Raw genomic sequence first — 16,233 nt, forward strand, 5'->3', positions numbered from 1 at the left:
TCCCAAAATGTAGGGGCGATGACAAAATAAAACTCAAAATAAATTAAAGTCTCAGGAAGTTTACACCAACAGTTGAAAATTGTGTTTATTCGATTTAACAAATTGTGTTTATTCGATTTAACAAATGGACTACTGTAAGTACAAATTTATGAACTCATTGCAAAAATTGTATTGAGCATCGTGGACTAAAATTAGTTGTCCAAAAAATGAATGACAGTAGCTTTACAGAGTACTCCGCTTCTCCATGCAGTGTTACTAAAGTCCTCAATAATTAGGGTCTAAAAGAATGTGGTGAGATTAAAAGTGGCTAGTTGGCATTTACAAAGTGTATTGGACCTGCATCAGAGATCAGGCCCAGTTTTAGAACTCATCGTGTGAAGCGTCAAAACTATTTTGGACGATTCTGAATCTCTTCCATAAGGAGTTGAGTCACCAATCCTATATCAACAGCAGGTTTATTGTCACTCAATATGCTGTACAGTGAGTGAAGCTCTTCTGGATTAGCCTTTTTGAACAAACTTTTGATGGGATTGGCTTTATCATCTGCCTCCAAATTTGTGGTGGGATCTCCAGCAAAAGAATTGTGTAGCCTCTGAACCAGTGGCCTGGATTTCCAATAGTCTGTACAAACTCTATTCCTGTCAATTGCCTCAATAGCCTGTTAAAATGAACAAGAAATAAGTAAACAACCAGATTTTCAGCTCCATCCAAGTTGCATAAAAATTTATATTAGCATGAATTCAGTCTGAGCTGCAAACATTAATTCTAGGACGTAGCACCAGACAGCCTCCAAAACTAAGTCTTGCAGTAACAATGAGATAACAGGTTCCTGCAGTAGATTTACCTGCATGATTGCTGGTGAAGTAAACCCAAACATCTCAAGGCCATCAAGACTCCCTGGAGGCTGTAACGGAGGAAGGTGCTGTCTTCCCAAGGTATGTTGTTTCCTTATTTCTTGATTTACTTTGTCCCTCACCATGTCCCAGCATCTGGAAGCCGAAAGGTGTACGAATACCTCGGTCGGACACTCCTCAACCAAAACCTGAAATAGGCACATAAAGTATTACGTGACTTAAGATTGCTAAACATACTGCAAAAGCTCCAAGCTCTACATTTGAATTTGAACTAAGCAGGAAAATAAGAAAAGATTCCATTTTCCAAAGACTAGTAACGAGGTAAGCTCGTTACAGAAATCGGGTTTCAATTAGGGTACTGAATTATAGGTTGGATGGTTTTCTGGTCCATCAGGAAGAAGCACTAAAAGAATATATAGAAATACGATATACCAAATTTTAACAGAGTTCAATTACCATAAACAGAGGCCCAAGAAGTCCAGCATCCACAATTTGTGAGACGTAGAAACACTTTTTTGTTGGATCTAGCACACTTAAATAACTGACCCTACTCTTAAAGCCTGTAGTGACGAGGAAAACAAAAGAATGTATATAGAGTAAGTTAATAAATGTGGATGACTCCAGCTATAGATCATAGCATCTTCATTTGAACATGAGAAATAAGATACATCGACATACCCTTGGGAAATATGGCCTGGCTGCTTGACCATGATTTTCCAGGAAGGACCGTCCCAAATTCCAAAGGCTCGACACTGCAATTAATTCTCCGCACAACCTTTGCAATGCGAGGACCCTTCTGACGATAATACCTGTCTAAATTGTTTGGGAAAAGTGGCGAACTTCCTGTTAGAGGCTTTGCCTTTTCAGCTAAACTTAAAGCAGAACCCAATCCTTTATTCTCATTTCCCCCCTCATTGTCCTGCTCGGCGTTACCATGCAGTTGTGAATACTGAGAGTGACTACCAGCATTTGCAACATTACAATCACTTGATTCTCCAATTGAAAAAAGATCCTTGGAAGTTTTTGCAAATAGGGACTCCACATTGCAAGAACGGTTTTGTGGGGAAGGTCCAACCATAAGTGAATCTCTTGGATCCATGAAGTTGTGCTCTACACATTTATCACCCATCTCATTATTTTTTATCTTTACAGACCCTGCATGCATGTGGTGACTCTCCTTTTCAACATGAGGTAACATTCTAATATCCCCTTCACCCAAAATTGATGCATTAGTCTCAGGTATATCCAAGACTTGATTATTCTGATGATTACATGGACTCGCCTTCACATCGCAATTTGTCAGCCTAGCAGAAACTTCTGAGTACTGTGCATTTGAATCTCCAGTGGTTCCATTCATACACAATTTTCCTGGGTCATCACGTGCATAATCACTAAGAAGGATAAGATTTCCATTTCCTGATGATAAAGATTTCTTTGTTTGTGGTTGATGTGCAACTGAGATGTTCAAAGTTTTGTCTCTATCCAGAGCTTGAGTTTGATTACAATTTCCTCGTGGGATCTCAGTGTATGACATGTCTTCCCGAGAGAGCCGGCAGACTGGTGCGGTAAAAAAATTGGAGGAAAAAGCTGGGCAGCGTTGCACCAATCCCTGATTATTCTCTGCTACCTCTTTCTTGAATGAAGATCCATCTGGTACACAAGACTGACTCCAACCTTTAGAACCCATAAAAACAGCAGGTGGCTTCTCACTTGACTGAGAAAAGATATCAACTCTACTATTGGTCAAACTATTCAAGATTGATGGTGTGGGTTCTGTCGGTTTCTGTTCATTCAAGGACGCGGCCTGAGGTGGCTTAATTTTTTCGAATCCAGGAGGATACAAAGCATTGCTGGGGGATTTTCCCTCAAATCCCGGAGGACACGAATCATCCAGAAAACCAAGCTCTTTTTGTTTCGTTCCCTCGTACAAGGAAGGACGGATTAGATCATTTATGGACGTGACCTGAATAACAGGTTTCTTTGTTTCCTGATTTAGTGTAGGTGGGAGCCCATTAACACCAGTAGAGATTGTTCCATGGAATGATCCATTCTCCTGTTTTAAAGGTTCAGAGCTACGGGGTTGTTTATCATTAGAATCTGGTACTCTTACGTTATCCTTGGAGGCATAGGAACTTAAAGCCAATCCAAGATCTAGCTTTGCCCATCGGTAGACTGCACTTAGCTTTCCTCCCAAAGCTTCAACGAGAATATTCAACTCTTTGATTTCGTAACGGAAGAGACAAGTTTTCTCACTCCAAGCACATGAGCAGAGCTGCTTTGCATGACTCAAGCAAGTAAATTTTTCTGGAGAACACTGACAACCGACTGCTGAGAGGTGCAAATCATAGAAACATACAATGCATTCCCTTTCGCAGGTTGCATCGAAATTGGCGTCCATCTTTGCTGAGCGTGAAGAGGTGCAAAGATACTCCCTCTTCACTCGCTCCATCTCAACACGTGTCTAAACAAGACAGGAACTCAGAGTCAAACATTTGAACGCTGTTATTCAGTCTTAAGCAAGAACATGTCTTTCAGCTACAAAAAATGAAATAATGAAATTAAAAAAAGCTTACCTTGAGTGCATTTGCTAATATTCCATCCTTTCCGCAGACATCTTTCCATCTCAAGTTATCTAAGGTACTTTTCCTCAGTAATGATAGTTCCCACTGGGCTCTCACTGCTTCTCTTGCTGCCCCTAGCAACATCTTATCGTGGGATACAGATGTCTTTCGTCCCTGCTCACGGTAGAGCTCTATTGCATTCTGCCCATGAGGCAACCAGTCAAGGGGGGCTACATTTACAGCCTCCGCACAATTGAAACCACAATTGAATCCTGAATGATATCCTCGAGGGAAAGTGAGAACGAATTCCCTTGGATTTTGAACACATCGATAAACAGGTACCCCCTCAGACAATAATATGGAAGGTGAGAGTTGTGTTACCTGCATCCAAGACACAAGTATTTTATCAAGTTACAATAAAATTCATAGCACAAACTAAGAGAAAAATTAGGAGTATTGAATCCCAACTCCAAATTATCCGGGTAATGATGAGTTAAATTGTTGGGAAAACACATTTTCTTAAACAAATTACCATTGGAAACAGCATTTGCTACAGTTAGAATTATTCTCTGAAAAATGATTCCTATCATTTAGAGAAACCATAAAGTGGTTCCAAGTTTCTAACATCCAAGAATAGCAAGGTTCAAAAATTCCACTTTCTTTTCTTCATAAACTATTATGAGGGTCTATTAACCAGACATATATGCATGTAAAATGCACACCTGGTTCCTAACAGTTCAATAGTCTTGTGTTATTAGGTCATTACAAATTTGACTTTACATAGCTGTAAAAACGACTTGCATAAAAGCCTCCATGTTAAAAGGCGGCGATACAAAAAGATAATTACTCACAAGCTTATGAAGTAAGTCAGGCTGCTCTTGAAACAAGTCTGGTAAATGCTTTCTCATAGCCGCTTCCAACTTGACGGCATCTTCTCCAGGAACACCATACCAAATTTTAGGAGCCCCAAAGTGCATGTAATTCATTGAGTAGAAGTGGTGGTCCTCAACATGCTGTTTATCAGAGGAAAAAAAACGAAGATGAACAAACAAAGTCTCATTTAATTCTAAACTGGAAACCTATAAACCGTTATTTCGTTTAAGAAATGTACAGTCATGAATATATAGATCATATAACCAAAGCAACCTCAAAGGGAAAAAGACTAGATGACAAAATAAGCATAAAAAAATCAGGAAAATGAAAAGAAAGAGAAAAAAAAAATGTATTACCCAACAGAATGATGAGAAGCACATTCCTATATACAACCAAGGTACCATCACACCTGAAATGTCCCCACTTTCAAAAGAGAGCACTGAGCCTGGGAGTCTTGCAAAATTATTCAAATTCCAACCCGAGTTCAAATATTTATTGTCGTAATTAGAGCACTCCATTGTAGAGGACTCTTTTGGAAACCCACTTCCAAAAAGTCCAGTTTCCAAATCGGCTCCATAAAGAACCTACAAAGCATCACAAGCACAAACAAAGTTTCATTAAGACAAAAAAGAGACAAATGTTCTTCAAATAATTAATCACCTGTCCAATCCTACCTCAATCTCCTCAGTAGGCTTCTCAACCATCCTCCAATATTCACCCTCAATATTCTCCACAGATGGTTCCCACTGCTTCTCAAGCATATTCCTACTACCTCCTGAATCTGCATCTACTTCCTTCTGAAAATACTGTCCCTTAAAATCATTGGCATACTCTTGAAAAGCTTCCAGAGTGATCTTTGGACCGGGTTCAAAGCCAAACTCCGAACCCATTCCATTAGGTTGCATTAGACCCCCATTCACCCCACAATCGGTACCCATTTCACCGCATTTTCTCTTTTTCTTCTTTGTCTTTGTATGCATTCTAGACCTTTTTACCACAGAATCCCGATTTTGAAGCTTGTCGACCCGTTGAATGCGAGTAGAAAATCTTGAATGCTTCCATATATTATCTTCTTTGAGAGGGCAGGGTGGATTCCAAGAAGAGGGTGGAACAATGCGGCAGATTCCATATCGCTCTGCCCTAGGACGTATGCTCGCTATATACTTCAATGTATCTTTGAACTCCTGAAAAGAAAATGAAAATGTTTACTTCTCCAAATTTCCAAAGCAAGAACTCAATTTCGCCAATAGACCATAAAGCAAATAAGGATCTATAGAAGTCCATCACGGTGCTACCATTACCTCTTCAGTGGGATAAAAAACAGGAGCGTCCCCAAGAATAGGCCTGCATGCATCTTTTGGATGCCATCTTGCTATAACCTGTTAAAAATCCATTAGCAACTATATATTAACCATGTAAGGACACCGAGATCCCAAAGCCAAGATGGTCAAGTTCAAAGACTACAAAAGAAGAACCTTTTGACAATTAGAACAATCCGTGCACCCACGCACCACGCCTTTTGGAAGCTGAGGCCTTGAAGATATGTTCTGTTAGATAAAGGAAATATTAGATGATAGTCAATGCATGGTAGTGTATAAGAATGTCAAGGAAAAGTACATTTTATGTAAATGGAAGCAGACAAGGTTTTCTTTTTATTAAAGATTGGTAAAGATCAAGTGACCTGATCAATCTGTTCAGAGTCTGATTCTTCCCCTGAACTATTATTAAGTTGATTGTAGTTTATCCATGGTCTACGCCTAAGGCATCTTGTAAGCTTTGCATTGTCACTGATGTCCGACTTAGCAGCCATTTCAGCTGGTTGGGATTCAGAAACACCCACAGAAGGAATGGAAGTCATCTTCACTTCACAATCATCCATCTTCTTTAAGATAAAGGATGTAAGCGACTCAAAACCTGGGGGAACTGATGGATCAACTATCTCCTCCTTAACACACGTTCTTATGCATTCTGTCCCCATCAATGCTGTTAAATGAAACAATATGAGAAAAACCATGACCAACAGTGAAGCGATATAAATTGATCTAAGCAAGAAAAACTATGCATGAATTAAGTTTCAAAAAAAGAAAAAGGAAAAAAGAAAATCATGTAGACTATTAGTCACGGACCTCACTGACTGGGAGCAAAAAGTATGTGACATGCTCTGTCAACTTGATGCCTTCATCTTAGTGCAGGCAGAACAAACTATTATTCCTGAAAAGAGCAAAAATTTATGTTCTTTAGGAGCTGATTTAAAATGCACAAGAGTATTCTGATTCTAAATAACTATAAAATAGCGGGTTAAGCAAATGAATAATAATCAGCAGAAACACACGCACACATAAGCGACTGAATGACAACACAACCTTATGCTCCACTCTAGGAGTCAATGCTAAACACCTTTTGGAGTGTAGAAGCCAACGTTCTTCCTATTTCTTACAATTTTATGCTTAAATATAGCGACTCAAGAACACTATTTCCTATTCTTAATTCTTCTACTAATTCTCTTTCCTTTTCTCACATCTACAACTATCTCAATCTTTCATTAAACTCAATATATACAATTTCTTATGGTTTCCTATCCTTGTGGTTGACGTGATGAGTGTTCATCAGCATATGCCTAAAGAAGACATGGACAATATGAGATAAAATTTCATGGCCAATTCTGGACCAGTTGATTGTTAAAAGGATGTGCAAAAAATATATAATAATCACATGCATACTCTAAATCATCTCTGCTCATAATAAAATGCAAATTATTGTTATCTATCTACTGAAAAATCTACTCTTCAATGTATTATCTTTCCTGACATGTACAAACCAACGAGTCACACACAAACATGAAACGACATAGTTCTGCAATCTTGAAGCATTTCAACAACAAAAATATGAGAGTACAAGTAAGAATACACGATTTAGACTAGTCAATTTGTGCTCAATCATACACCATAATAAAACAGGTAACTAAATACAATGAGTGAATTTCCACGAGCTATTCAGGCATCATACAAGTCTAAGATATATTTGCAAAAACCTCAAGTCCTAAGTAGCACAGATAATTGTATTACCCAAGTTACAATTGATTAAAAGATCGTCTCATTATGCTGATCAGCTATCCTGACAACCTAATTCTCATAATTCAGAGAATATACACACCGAAGTTGCGTATTTGTTTTCATAAATTTTAATATTTTGAATTAATCAATCAATCCAATACCTGATTATCATGAAGATATCTGATTAATTTTAGATTATCTGATTCTCAATTATTCATCGATATGAAAAAATATTCAACCCATTCATGTCAACTCCATTTTATATAGTAAGTAAATTCATGATCAAAATTTACAAACACTTAAAAAATTACAAAAAAAAATAAAAAAAATTCAGAACTTACAAAGTATCTAAATTGAAGAGTCCAAATGCTTACTTTGACCAAAAGTAACTCAAACCGCATGAAATTACAAAACCCTAATTTTGACCAATTTTAGAACCCTAATAATCAATAAATCTCGCAGATCTAGTTTCCTTTCAATAGATCTAACCCTAAAACCAGATTTCAATACAATCACAACAGTGGTTTTTCTGGGTCACCTTTAGAAAAACCACCTCTGGTCCACTTTTCTTTTTATCTTCTCTCTCATAAAAAATACAAGTTTTTTTTTTTTTTTTGTTTATCAAGGAAACTGAACAATCAAGAAAACCCTAGTTTTTATTATTGGTATAAAATAGAAATTAAAATTTAAAATTTTTAAGTTTTTTTGACTAGGCAAATTGAAGGCAAGGTTGAAGATCAGTTGGAATTAAATTTGGATTATTCCAAAAAAGGACAAAGATAAATGGTACAAAAAATCTAACATTGGGATTCATGATGAGGGGTAATATTGGTACCTTATAAAGTTTTTCTCTCTCTGACTGTTTTCTGATATATATATATATGAGAAGATCTGATGGGTGTTATTTAGTTGGTTCAGACTTCAGAATTTAGAGGTGTGTGAACCCAATATATTAGGTGTACAAATTAGTTGAATTTTAAAGTTTGGAAGATGAGATTTTAATGTATTAAAGGAGAAATTGATTGAGATTTTGAGAAAATTGAAGAGGGTTAGTTATCTAGTTTATGAAGATTAGTACTCTTTTGAAGTTATGATTCCATACTCTCGCTTTTAGTTTTGCTTGGTGTAAAATTCAACTGGCAAGTCCAGTGGACATGCTAAAAGGGTGCCATATCATTTGGCCCTTTTAATTTGGCAAGATAAACTTGGCATTTCAAAAGCTTGGAAATTGTTTCAATGGGTTTAATATTTCAAGGTGCTAAATCAATATCGATGACACAATTTTTAATCTCTGTCCATTAAAATGTACATTTAAAGTCGTTAAGGCATATATCAAAAATCATGAATATTGAGTAGTTGAGAATGCTCTCAGTACAACACGTTAGTCTCCTTTTTATTCTAATAGAGACACGTCACCCTTAGATAAAAAATACAAATCCACGCCCTTTTCAATTGTTCATAAAAAAAAAACTAAAAACAAAAAGCACAAAAGAAAAACCTCTCTCTTGAAAACTGGTGGAGAAGAACACAATTATGCTTCAGCCTCAAAAGTAGCAAAGGTCTTAGCTTTTAACAAAGAAGCGAAGGGTGCCTCCAATGTATTAGGCAAAGACAAGGATGAGTACCTCCAGAATCCCTGTTCCACTGAGAAAAAGTTTGTAATCATTGAACTCTCGGACGAAACTTTAGTAGATACAATTGAAATAGCAAACTTTGAGCATCACTCATCCAACTTGAAGGCTTTCGAGTTATTAGGAAGTTTAGTTTACCCAAAGGCAGTGGGTTTGTCTCGGAAATTTCACGGTGGGAATGTAAAGCACGCATGAGATTTATACTTCGAGGATCCAAAATGGGTGAGATATTTGAAACTGAATTTCTTTGAGCCATTATGGGCATAATTCTCTTCATTAATCGAAGTTAGGTTGAAGTATATGGAGTGGATGTTGTTGAGAGAATGCTATAAGATTTGATTTGGATCAAGATCATCCATTTATGTCCGAGGAACCAAAAGTTGAAGCAACGCGCCCAAAGTTAGTCGACCCGAGAGACAATTGTTGACGATGAATTATTTCAAGACTTTGTGTTTAAAAATCGATGATGATTCTTCACCGAGAAGTCTCATGTGAAATATGAAGTTTCAAAAATAATGCCCCCGATGCAGTTCTAGAAACACTCTCCCAACCGACCGAGGTCGCCAGGATACTATTCTCAAAATATTGATGCAGAAAGTTCGATCTCTCGATTTGAACTTAGTTATTTTGGAGCGATATTTGGAGGACCTAAACTCCAGATATGGGAGCATTTTCAAATAGCTTGACAATGAAATTGCTACAAAAGATGAATTTTTGGAGAAAATCACATCTAATCTAAAGAGTTGTGTTCGCAACAATGAGGTCAATGTATGTAACTTTCCTTTTTAAATCTTTTGGTGGAGTTCTTGAGTCTAGTAACCATGAAACTCATAATTTTGTTTGTTCGCATGCTAAAGATGTCGTTGATCTTATCGCTTGGAAATCTCTTATTTCCTTGCAAATGGATACTTTAATCATAGATAATGTTATTCTCAGGTGGGAGTTCTTCCTTGAACTTTACTCACTCACTATCTTTAATACTAATGAGGTACCTTAAGATTCTCATTTCATCCCAGTTTGGGTAAAACCATTATGTGTCAAATGTATCCTAGCCCTAGGTGTTATTCCCAATTCGAGTTGTCTAAGCCTTGGGTTCTGTTTCACTTCAAGGGGAGAGGGTGGAGGAGAGGTATTGACTTGGACGATAAAAATTAGAAAGTTTCTATAAGCTCACAAAATACATTAGAACACAAGAACTTCTCACTTCATAGGCAGTGCAACCGTGTTCGATGTGATTCCAGTCCAATAGTCGAGAACAAGTGCATTGAGATGATCCACATCCACAGTTCTCGAAGGTTGTCTTAAGTTCTCATACATAGTTAAGCTCACCTTTTTAGCTATGAAATTGTTGTTTGCAGTCCAAGAAGATACAATGTCTAGGTTGACATAGATTGTGTCATGGTGCTCAATTTGCATTTTATTATTTTTGAAGTGTTGAGATAGAGACGTTTAAAACTCTGTTTTGGATGGTGCATGCAGGAAGAAATGAAAAAGTTATTTGGGCTGGGATATTCATTTTGCCCATCAGAGGGAATGTTGGTTGACCACTATTTGAGGAAGAAGATTATGGATGATCGAACTGATTGATTATTGCCTTATCGAGGAGGTCGACAATATCTACGCCATACATCATCAGGATCTTGTAGGTTTCCTTTTTCTTATAAACATTTATGTTTTTGTAGCGATCCTATATTTACGTTTGGGTTAAGGAATATTCCAAGTTCAATATATAGTTCTAGAGAAATTAAGAAGACTGCTGAAGATCTGGATGACTTTTTAAGCAAAGTATTGATTTCATTGTATTTTGATTTCGGGCATGGTTATTAAAGGGGTTGATTAATCTATTCATTGATGATGATCTCACATATAAGCACACATTCTGTTTATGGTCAGGAAAGGAGCCCGTGTTTCAAATGAGGAGATTTTAGGATTTGCAAAGCTGTTCAACGATGATAAAGTTTCAGATCCACAAGATAAATTTGAAGTCCATGTCAATTGTTTTTCTTTTCTCTCTCTTCTGTATCCCCCTTCTCTCTCGAACAACGGGTATTTTTTATTGGTGGTAAATTGGGTTTTTGATTGAGTTTATTGTTTTTGGATTTAGCGTGGTTTTTTTGTAATGGCATTTGGTTCAGTTTGGTGCAGGAAATCAATAACCAAAATATTGGTTTTGGGTATGAATTAGAGTTGAATTAATAAATTTGTGATATTGGTAAGAAGTATGGACTCACCTTTTTATTATCTTTGACTTGAGGACTGAAATCTACGTATGGCATGAGAAAATCGTGTGTTCCGTCTTCCTTATGGAATGTTCGATAGTATGATTTTTTTTCTTTAGGGTGGATATATAAGTGGTTTCCCATCTCTCATTGGTTCATGGCACAATTTTGAGTTTAGGGGAAAGTTTTTCGTAGGGAATCATTGCCAAAAAATATGTGCTTCCGTAGAAAATTAAAAGACAATTTTAGAATCCATAGCTTACGTCATATCAAATATAATGTATTACTATTAAGTCATTAGTACTGCAATATTTGTATATTGATAATATTATCTTTGGCTTGAGGACTGAAATCTACGTATGGCATGAGAAAATTGTGTGTTCCGTCTTCCTTATGGAATGTTTGATAGTATGGAAATTTTTCTTTAGGGTGGATATATAAGGGGTTTCCCATCTCTCATTGGTTCATGGCACAATTTTGAGTCTAGGGGAAAGTTTTTCGCAGGGAATCGTTGCCAAAAAATATGTGCTTCCGTAGAAAATTAAAAGACACTTTTAGAATCCATAGCTTACGTCATATAAAATATAATGTATTACTATTAAGTCATTAGTATTGCAATATTCGTATATTCATAAATTACCATCGTAAAATGCAATGATGGGGATTAATACTTTTTTCGATCCTACTGTTCTTGCGAGGGGGGATGGTGTCAAAAGCCGCCTTGATCATAGAAGAGTGGGTGTATCAGTGATGTGTGATAAACAGTCCCTAGTCTGAAGTGATGATTTTAGTAGATTGGACCTAAGGGATGGTCCTTTTTCTTAAGATGGCGGAAATGCTAATATGGCTCAATTGACCTGTTTGAGGAGTGCAAATAGTAGTTCGAGAACACATTAAGATCCCAAATGGCATCATCTCAAGCTTCTCATCTCCTTTAAGGCTTTAAATTGAAATGTTGGGCTGAACTACAGTAGCATTTCTTCCAAGGGTAATAAAGAAGGTTACGTTGTTTCAAATATTCTTAGGCAAAATTTTGTAAAAATAGTATGTGTGGATGACTACATCAAAGCTCATTTGCAACCGAAAATTGTGCCAAGCATGTTTGTTTAGTGATGGATGCAAATTGTGATTATAAATATAATCATATAAAAGGTCAATAGGAAATCTTAGTTTTTATGCTGTTGTTAATTAGTGAGAACTTACTTCAGCATGACAATATCTAATCCTTTTGGTGATTTAGGTCCTGTGTGTTGTCAGTTTGTCTTCTACACGATGTTTCTTTCTCCAATGCTAAATAGTTTCCTATTGTACCTCAGGTTTAAGAAATGAGTGTGCTTTTAGGCAAAGCTGGCACTGCTAGGCTTGGGAAAGCAATAGAGGTTCTAGACACCCTTGGTAGTAGCATGACAAATTTGAACCTTAGTAGTGGATTTGTCCCAGGGGCGGCAACTTAACAAAAGGAAACATAATATCAATATTGGCTTTTGAGGTTGCCAACACAATTGTTAAAGGTGCTACTCTTATATATGCAATCACTTTCAAAGGAGAACATAGAACATTTGAAAGAAGTGGTGCTTCCATCAGAAGGAGTTCAGTGCTTGGTATCGAAAGATATGGAAGATCTCCTAAGGATTGCTGCTGCTGACAAGAGGTGTGTATTAGAAAATTTTCATTTCATTTTCTTTTCTTTTTGTGTGAGTCCAGTTGTATAATTATCTATATTTTCCTTACCTTTTCTAAAAGATTCAATTTCTTCTTTGCATTACATATAAACAGGGAAGAGTTGAAAATATTTTCAGGTGAAGTTGTCCGTTTTGGGAACCGGTGCAAAGACCCTCAGTGACACAACTTACATCGTTATTTTGAGAAGTAATATGAATGGATACTATCTTACTGCAACTTTTATTGTTTTTTACCAGTAAATGCATTTTTCATGCTTTTGTCATCAATGTCTTCTTATTTTTTAGGATGGGTACAGATCGAAGTTGTCACCTAAAAACAACTGAAAAGAAGAAGCATAAACAGTGATGCAACAATTGATGACCATGGTCGAGTATACAGCTGTGAGTTTATAGATGAACATTGGGGAATCAGGTAAAATCTTAACTCTTCAGATTATTTCAGTTGAGATATAATTCTAAATCTCCCGTGTAATTTCTTAGTAATTATACCATCTCGCATAAACAATCCTGTTGAATTGATTTTTTTCCCCCTTGAAAATTATGTTTGTGATATGGTTGAAACAATATATATTGGTGTTTGGTACTGATTAAGAACGTCTTTGTATTTCAAGATTGGCTTGGTATTGGATTAGTTGAACGGTGATAAAATAATCAATGGAACTAAATCAACAGAGAAAATAACCGTCGCCAATCGTGGTTTTCAATCTACAAACTCACGGTTTGTTCCTTCTTCTTCTCTTACCTTCAATCAATTTCTAACACTTATATCAATTTCAATTTTGAGTGTTTAGTCAATCTATTAGGTCAAGTTTTTATTTAACCAAAGGAGTGAAGCTTTACCATAAAAAATAAAATGTTTATAGTTAATATAAACTATTGATCACATCAGTACATAGAATTTCATACTCTATAAGGGTATCTCCCTTCTCCACCACAGTCCAGGGGAAGTTCTAATAGTCCAAACCGGATTTAGTTCTAATATGGGTTTAATTTACAAGATTGTGGTATAGTTTTTCGTTAAGAGCTAATGCTTTTGGGTTTAATTTATTTGCTTCTCATTGTTGGTATAGAACCAATCTATAAGCAATGCACACCCTTTCCAAAGTTGGAGATTACATTTTTTTTTTACTACTCGTTTTAAAACTCATTTATATTACGTACATAATCTACAAACTCAAAGTCCAACTAGGGTGACAAGGAGAAATAAATTTAAAACATATCGTTAATAGTTCGAATTTGCAACATCAATCTTTGGCATTTAACTAGATGACAAATAATTATATTATCATTTTTAAAGGAAGAAGTAATATATGTAAAGAAGAAACAAATGTTTTGGTCTCTATGTTAAACTATTTGTAATATCATAAATTATTTCTATAATAGATCCAACAAATATAATATTACCTTTTTCTAATTTAAAAGTGATTGGTAAGTTTGGAAAGGCCCTATTTTCATTGGTCATTTTACAAAGGTTGTTTTTGGTTTTATTTAAGAATTAAGAATGGTTAGTTTTAGATTACTGAATAAAAATATAATTTATAAGAATCAAAGTGAGAAAAAAAAGAATAATAAGCTTACCAATCAAAGGAATAAAGTCTTATTTTTATTAAAACCTGACAAGTTTTTGATGATTTTAATTGAAAATATTTAACAAAGAGTTGGACAATTATAGTATGTGTATTTATAGTGAAAGTCAAACCCAAAGCATCCTAAAAGGGCTTTAGTTGTGAGGGCTTTATAGGGCTTAGGGTCGGATCTCATTTAAAAGGGGTGACAAGGAGAAAGGCATTACCAGCAAATCAAAAAAAAAAATGGTTCCTACTACTATACTGTTAAAAAAAAAAAAAAAATACTACTATGTTTATCTAGCTAGAAATAAGAGTTTGCTGAGTTGCACTAGGGTAATTACAACCCTTGCAAGTGGCTTACGTATAGTTGAATCCCTTGCAAGTTTTTACATATTCTTTTATATGTCAAGAAGTGAAAACATGTTTCTAATTTAGAGTGTTTTTGCATAGAGATTTAAGTGTCTGATTTTTTATAAGGACGCAAAACAGGATTGGGGTCCATTAGATAATCCCTCTGCTTATTAGATATGCACCGTTTTAGTATTTGTTTTTGTTCATGTGATGTTTGATGCTCTTGGGGCAGAGCAGGTGCTATGATTTTGTTGAATTATCTACTCCTAATATTCACCGAGTTTGAGGTCTTATTAATATACATTTTTTCAAATAGGTGGATGGCATGAATGGAAAAATCATTGATTCATGCGTAAGTTAAGATTCCATTTATATTATTCAAATTTGCACACAATTTGATAAAACTAAACACTCTTTATATGATCCACAAATACATATAAACAGTTATTATGCTTTACACGATTTGTAGATCAACCCGCTTGACCAAGTAACTTATATTTTGTTGCATTTGTTCCCGATCCTCGATAGCTATGTTGCTAGCAATATAGGCACAATTAATAAATTGATATATGTTACACCTTTGACTGCTACTTAGTGCATATATTGTTTTCATCTTACAGTCTAAAATTATGCATTTATTACGTATGTTTAGGAGTCGTCTGTTTTAATTTTGATAGTCGCTGGTTCTGATTTCGGTACTTTGGTATACTATTATCAAATATATTCACTGGACTATTATACCTCTCACATTGCCATTGGCGATGGAGGTATTGGAATTGGCATTGGAAGTAGTGTTGGTCTTGGGGCTGGTACTGCCGTTGCTACCTGAAAATCTACTTTCTCTTTGAAATTGATTTATAGAGTAATATATACAGATACTGTTAGCACAATCTTAATAGTAAAATTGTGAGTTAGTGAGTGAGATCAAGTGTAATTTGTGCTCAACTCAATCTGTAATATGTGATGTGATTTTTTTTCCCGGTGAGATTTGAATGTATCTATAACGTGGAGATGTATGTATGTTAGTTGCATTGTATAAGTTGTGTATGAGGGTTTCTGGGATGTTTGTATATTTATAGTTTTCTTCTTATTTGAGGATTGGTTACTTGACTTAACTGGTATTGGTCGAGATGGTTAAGTAGCTGGTTCTACGGATCAATATATTTTTTAGTAGTTGAATTTACGACTGATGTACGAGGTTTTATATTTGGTTTGGATGTATTCTTATTAAATTTTTAGGTTATGACAGATTTATATTTATGAAATGTCAAATATACAAATGAGACTTTGTCGAAATTTTACTAGAAAAGTCACGTATCTTAGGTATATAATTGCATGAGATTTGGGGTGTTACAAAGTGGTATCATTATACTAATATTGCATATACATTCCTGTTGAATTGAAATATTCTTCAACTACCTATGTCGATCACTTTGTTCTC

General features: G+C 35.6%; 1 protein-coding gene and 1 pseudogene across 2 annotated transcripts; one reads left to right on the forward strand and one right to left on the reverse strand.

Annotated features, from left to right (window-relative positions):
- Positions 1-99: 99 nt before the first annotated feature.
- LOC147500233 (putative lysine-specific demethylase JMJ16) lies at positions 100-8,417 on the reverse strand. Of its 2 annotated transcripts, none has more exons than XM_086561907.1 (13): positions 7,683-8,417; positions 6,415-6,499; positions 5,970-6,271; positions 5,764-5,835; positions 5,590-5,667; positions 4,963-5,472; positions 4,645-4,872; positions 4,267-4,428; positions 3,428-3,796; positions 1,533-3,315; positions 1,311-1,414; positions 845-1,042; positions 100-658 (listed from the first exon to the last, which is right to left on the reverse strand). In XM_086561907.1, the coding sequence occupies exons 3-13, from the start codon at positions 6,264-6,266 to the stop codon at positions 389-391; spliced, it is 4,071 nt and encodes a 1,356-aa protein (XP_086418033.1). In that variant the 5' UTR covers positions 6,267-6,271; positions 6,415-6,499; positions 7,683-8,417; the 3' UTR covers positions 100-388. The 2 variants fall into 2 exon arrangements, with proteins under 2 accessions (XP_086418033.1, XP_086418034.1); XM_086561908.1 differs by having other exon boundaries at positions 7,716-8,116.
- A 286-nt stretch (positions 8,418-8,703) lies between these two features.
- LOC147500234 (SUN domain-containing protein 3-like) lies at positions 8,704-10,559 on the forward strand (annotated as a pseudogene).
- The last annotated feature ends 5,674 nt before the right edge of the window (positions 10,560-16,233 follow it).

This window comes from Coptis chinensis, chromosome 5 (assembly GCF_015680905.1).
Source record: "Coptis chinensis isolate HL-2020 chromosome 5, ASM1568090v1, whole genome shotgun sequence".
In the NCBI taxonomy this organism is placed as follows: Eukaryota; Viridiplantae; Streptophyta; class Magnoliopsida; order Ranunculales; family Ranunculaceae; genus Coptis; species Coptis chinensis.

Excerpts from the sequence above, each read along its gene's own strand:
- LOC147500233 (XM_086561907.1), bottom strand. The coding sequence starts at position 6,266 with ATGGGGACAGAATGCATAAGAACGTGTGTTAAGGAGGAGATAGTTGAT. Across the intron at positions 3,797-4,266 it reads CTGACTTACTTCATAAGCTT|GTAACACAACTCTCACCTTC; the intron begins GTGAGTAATTAT and ends TCTTGGATGCAG. Across the intron at positions 3,316-3,427 it reads TATTAGCAAATGCACTCAAG|ACACGTGTTGAGATGGAGCG; the intron begins GTAAGCTTTTTT and ends TGTCTTGTTTAG.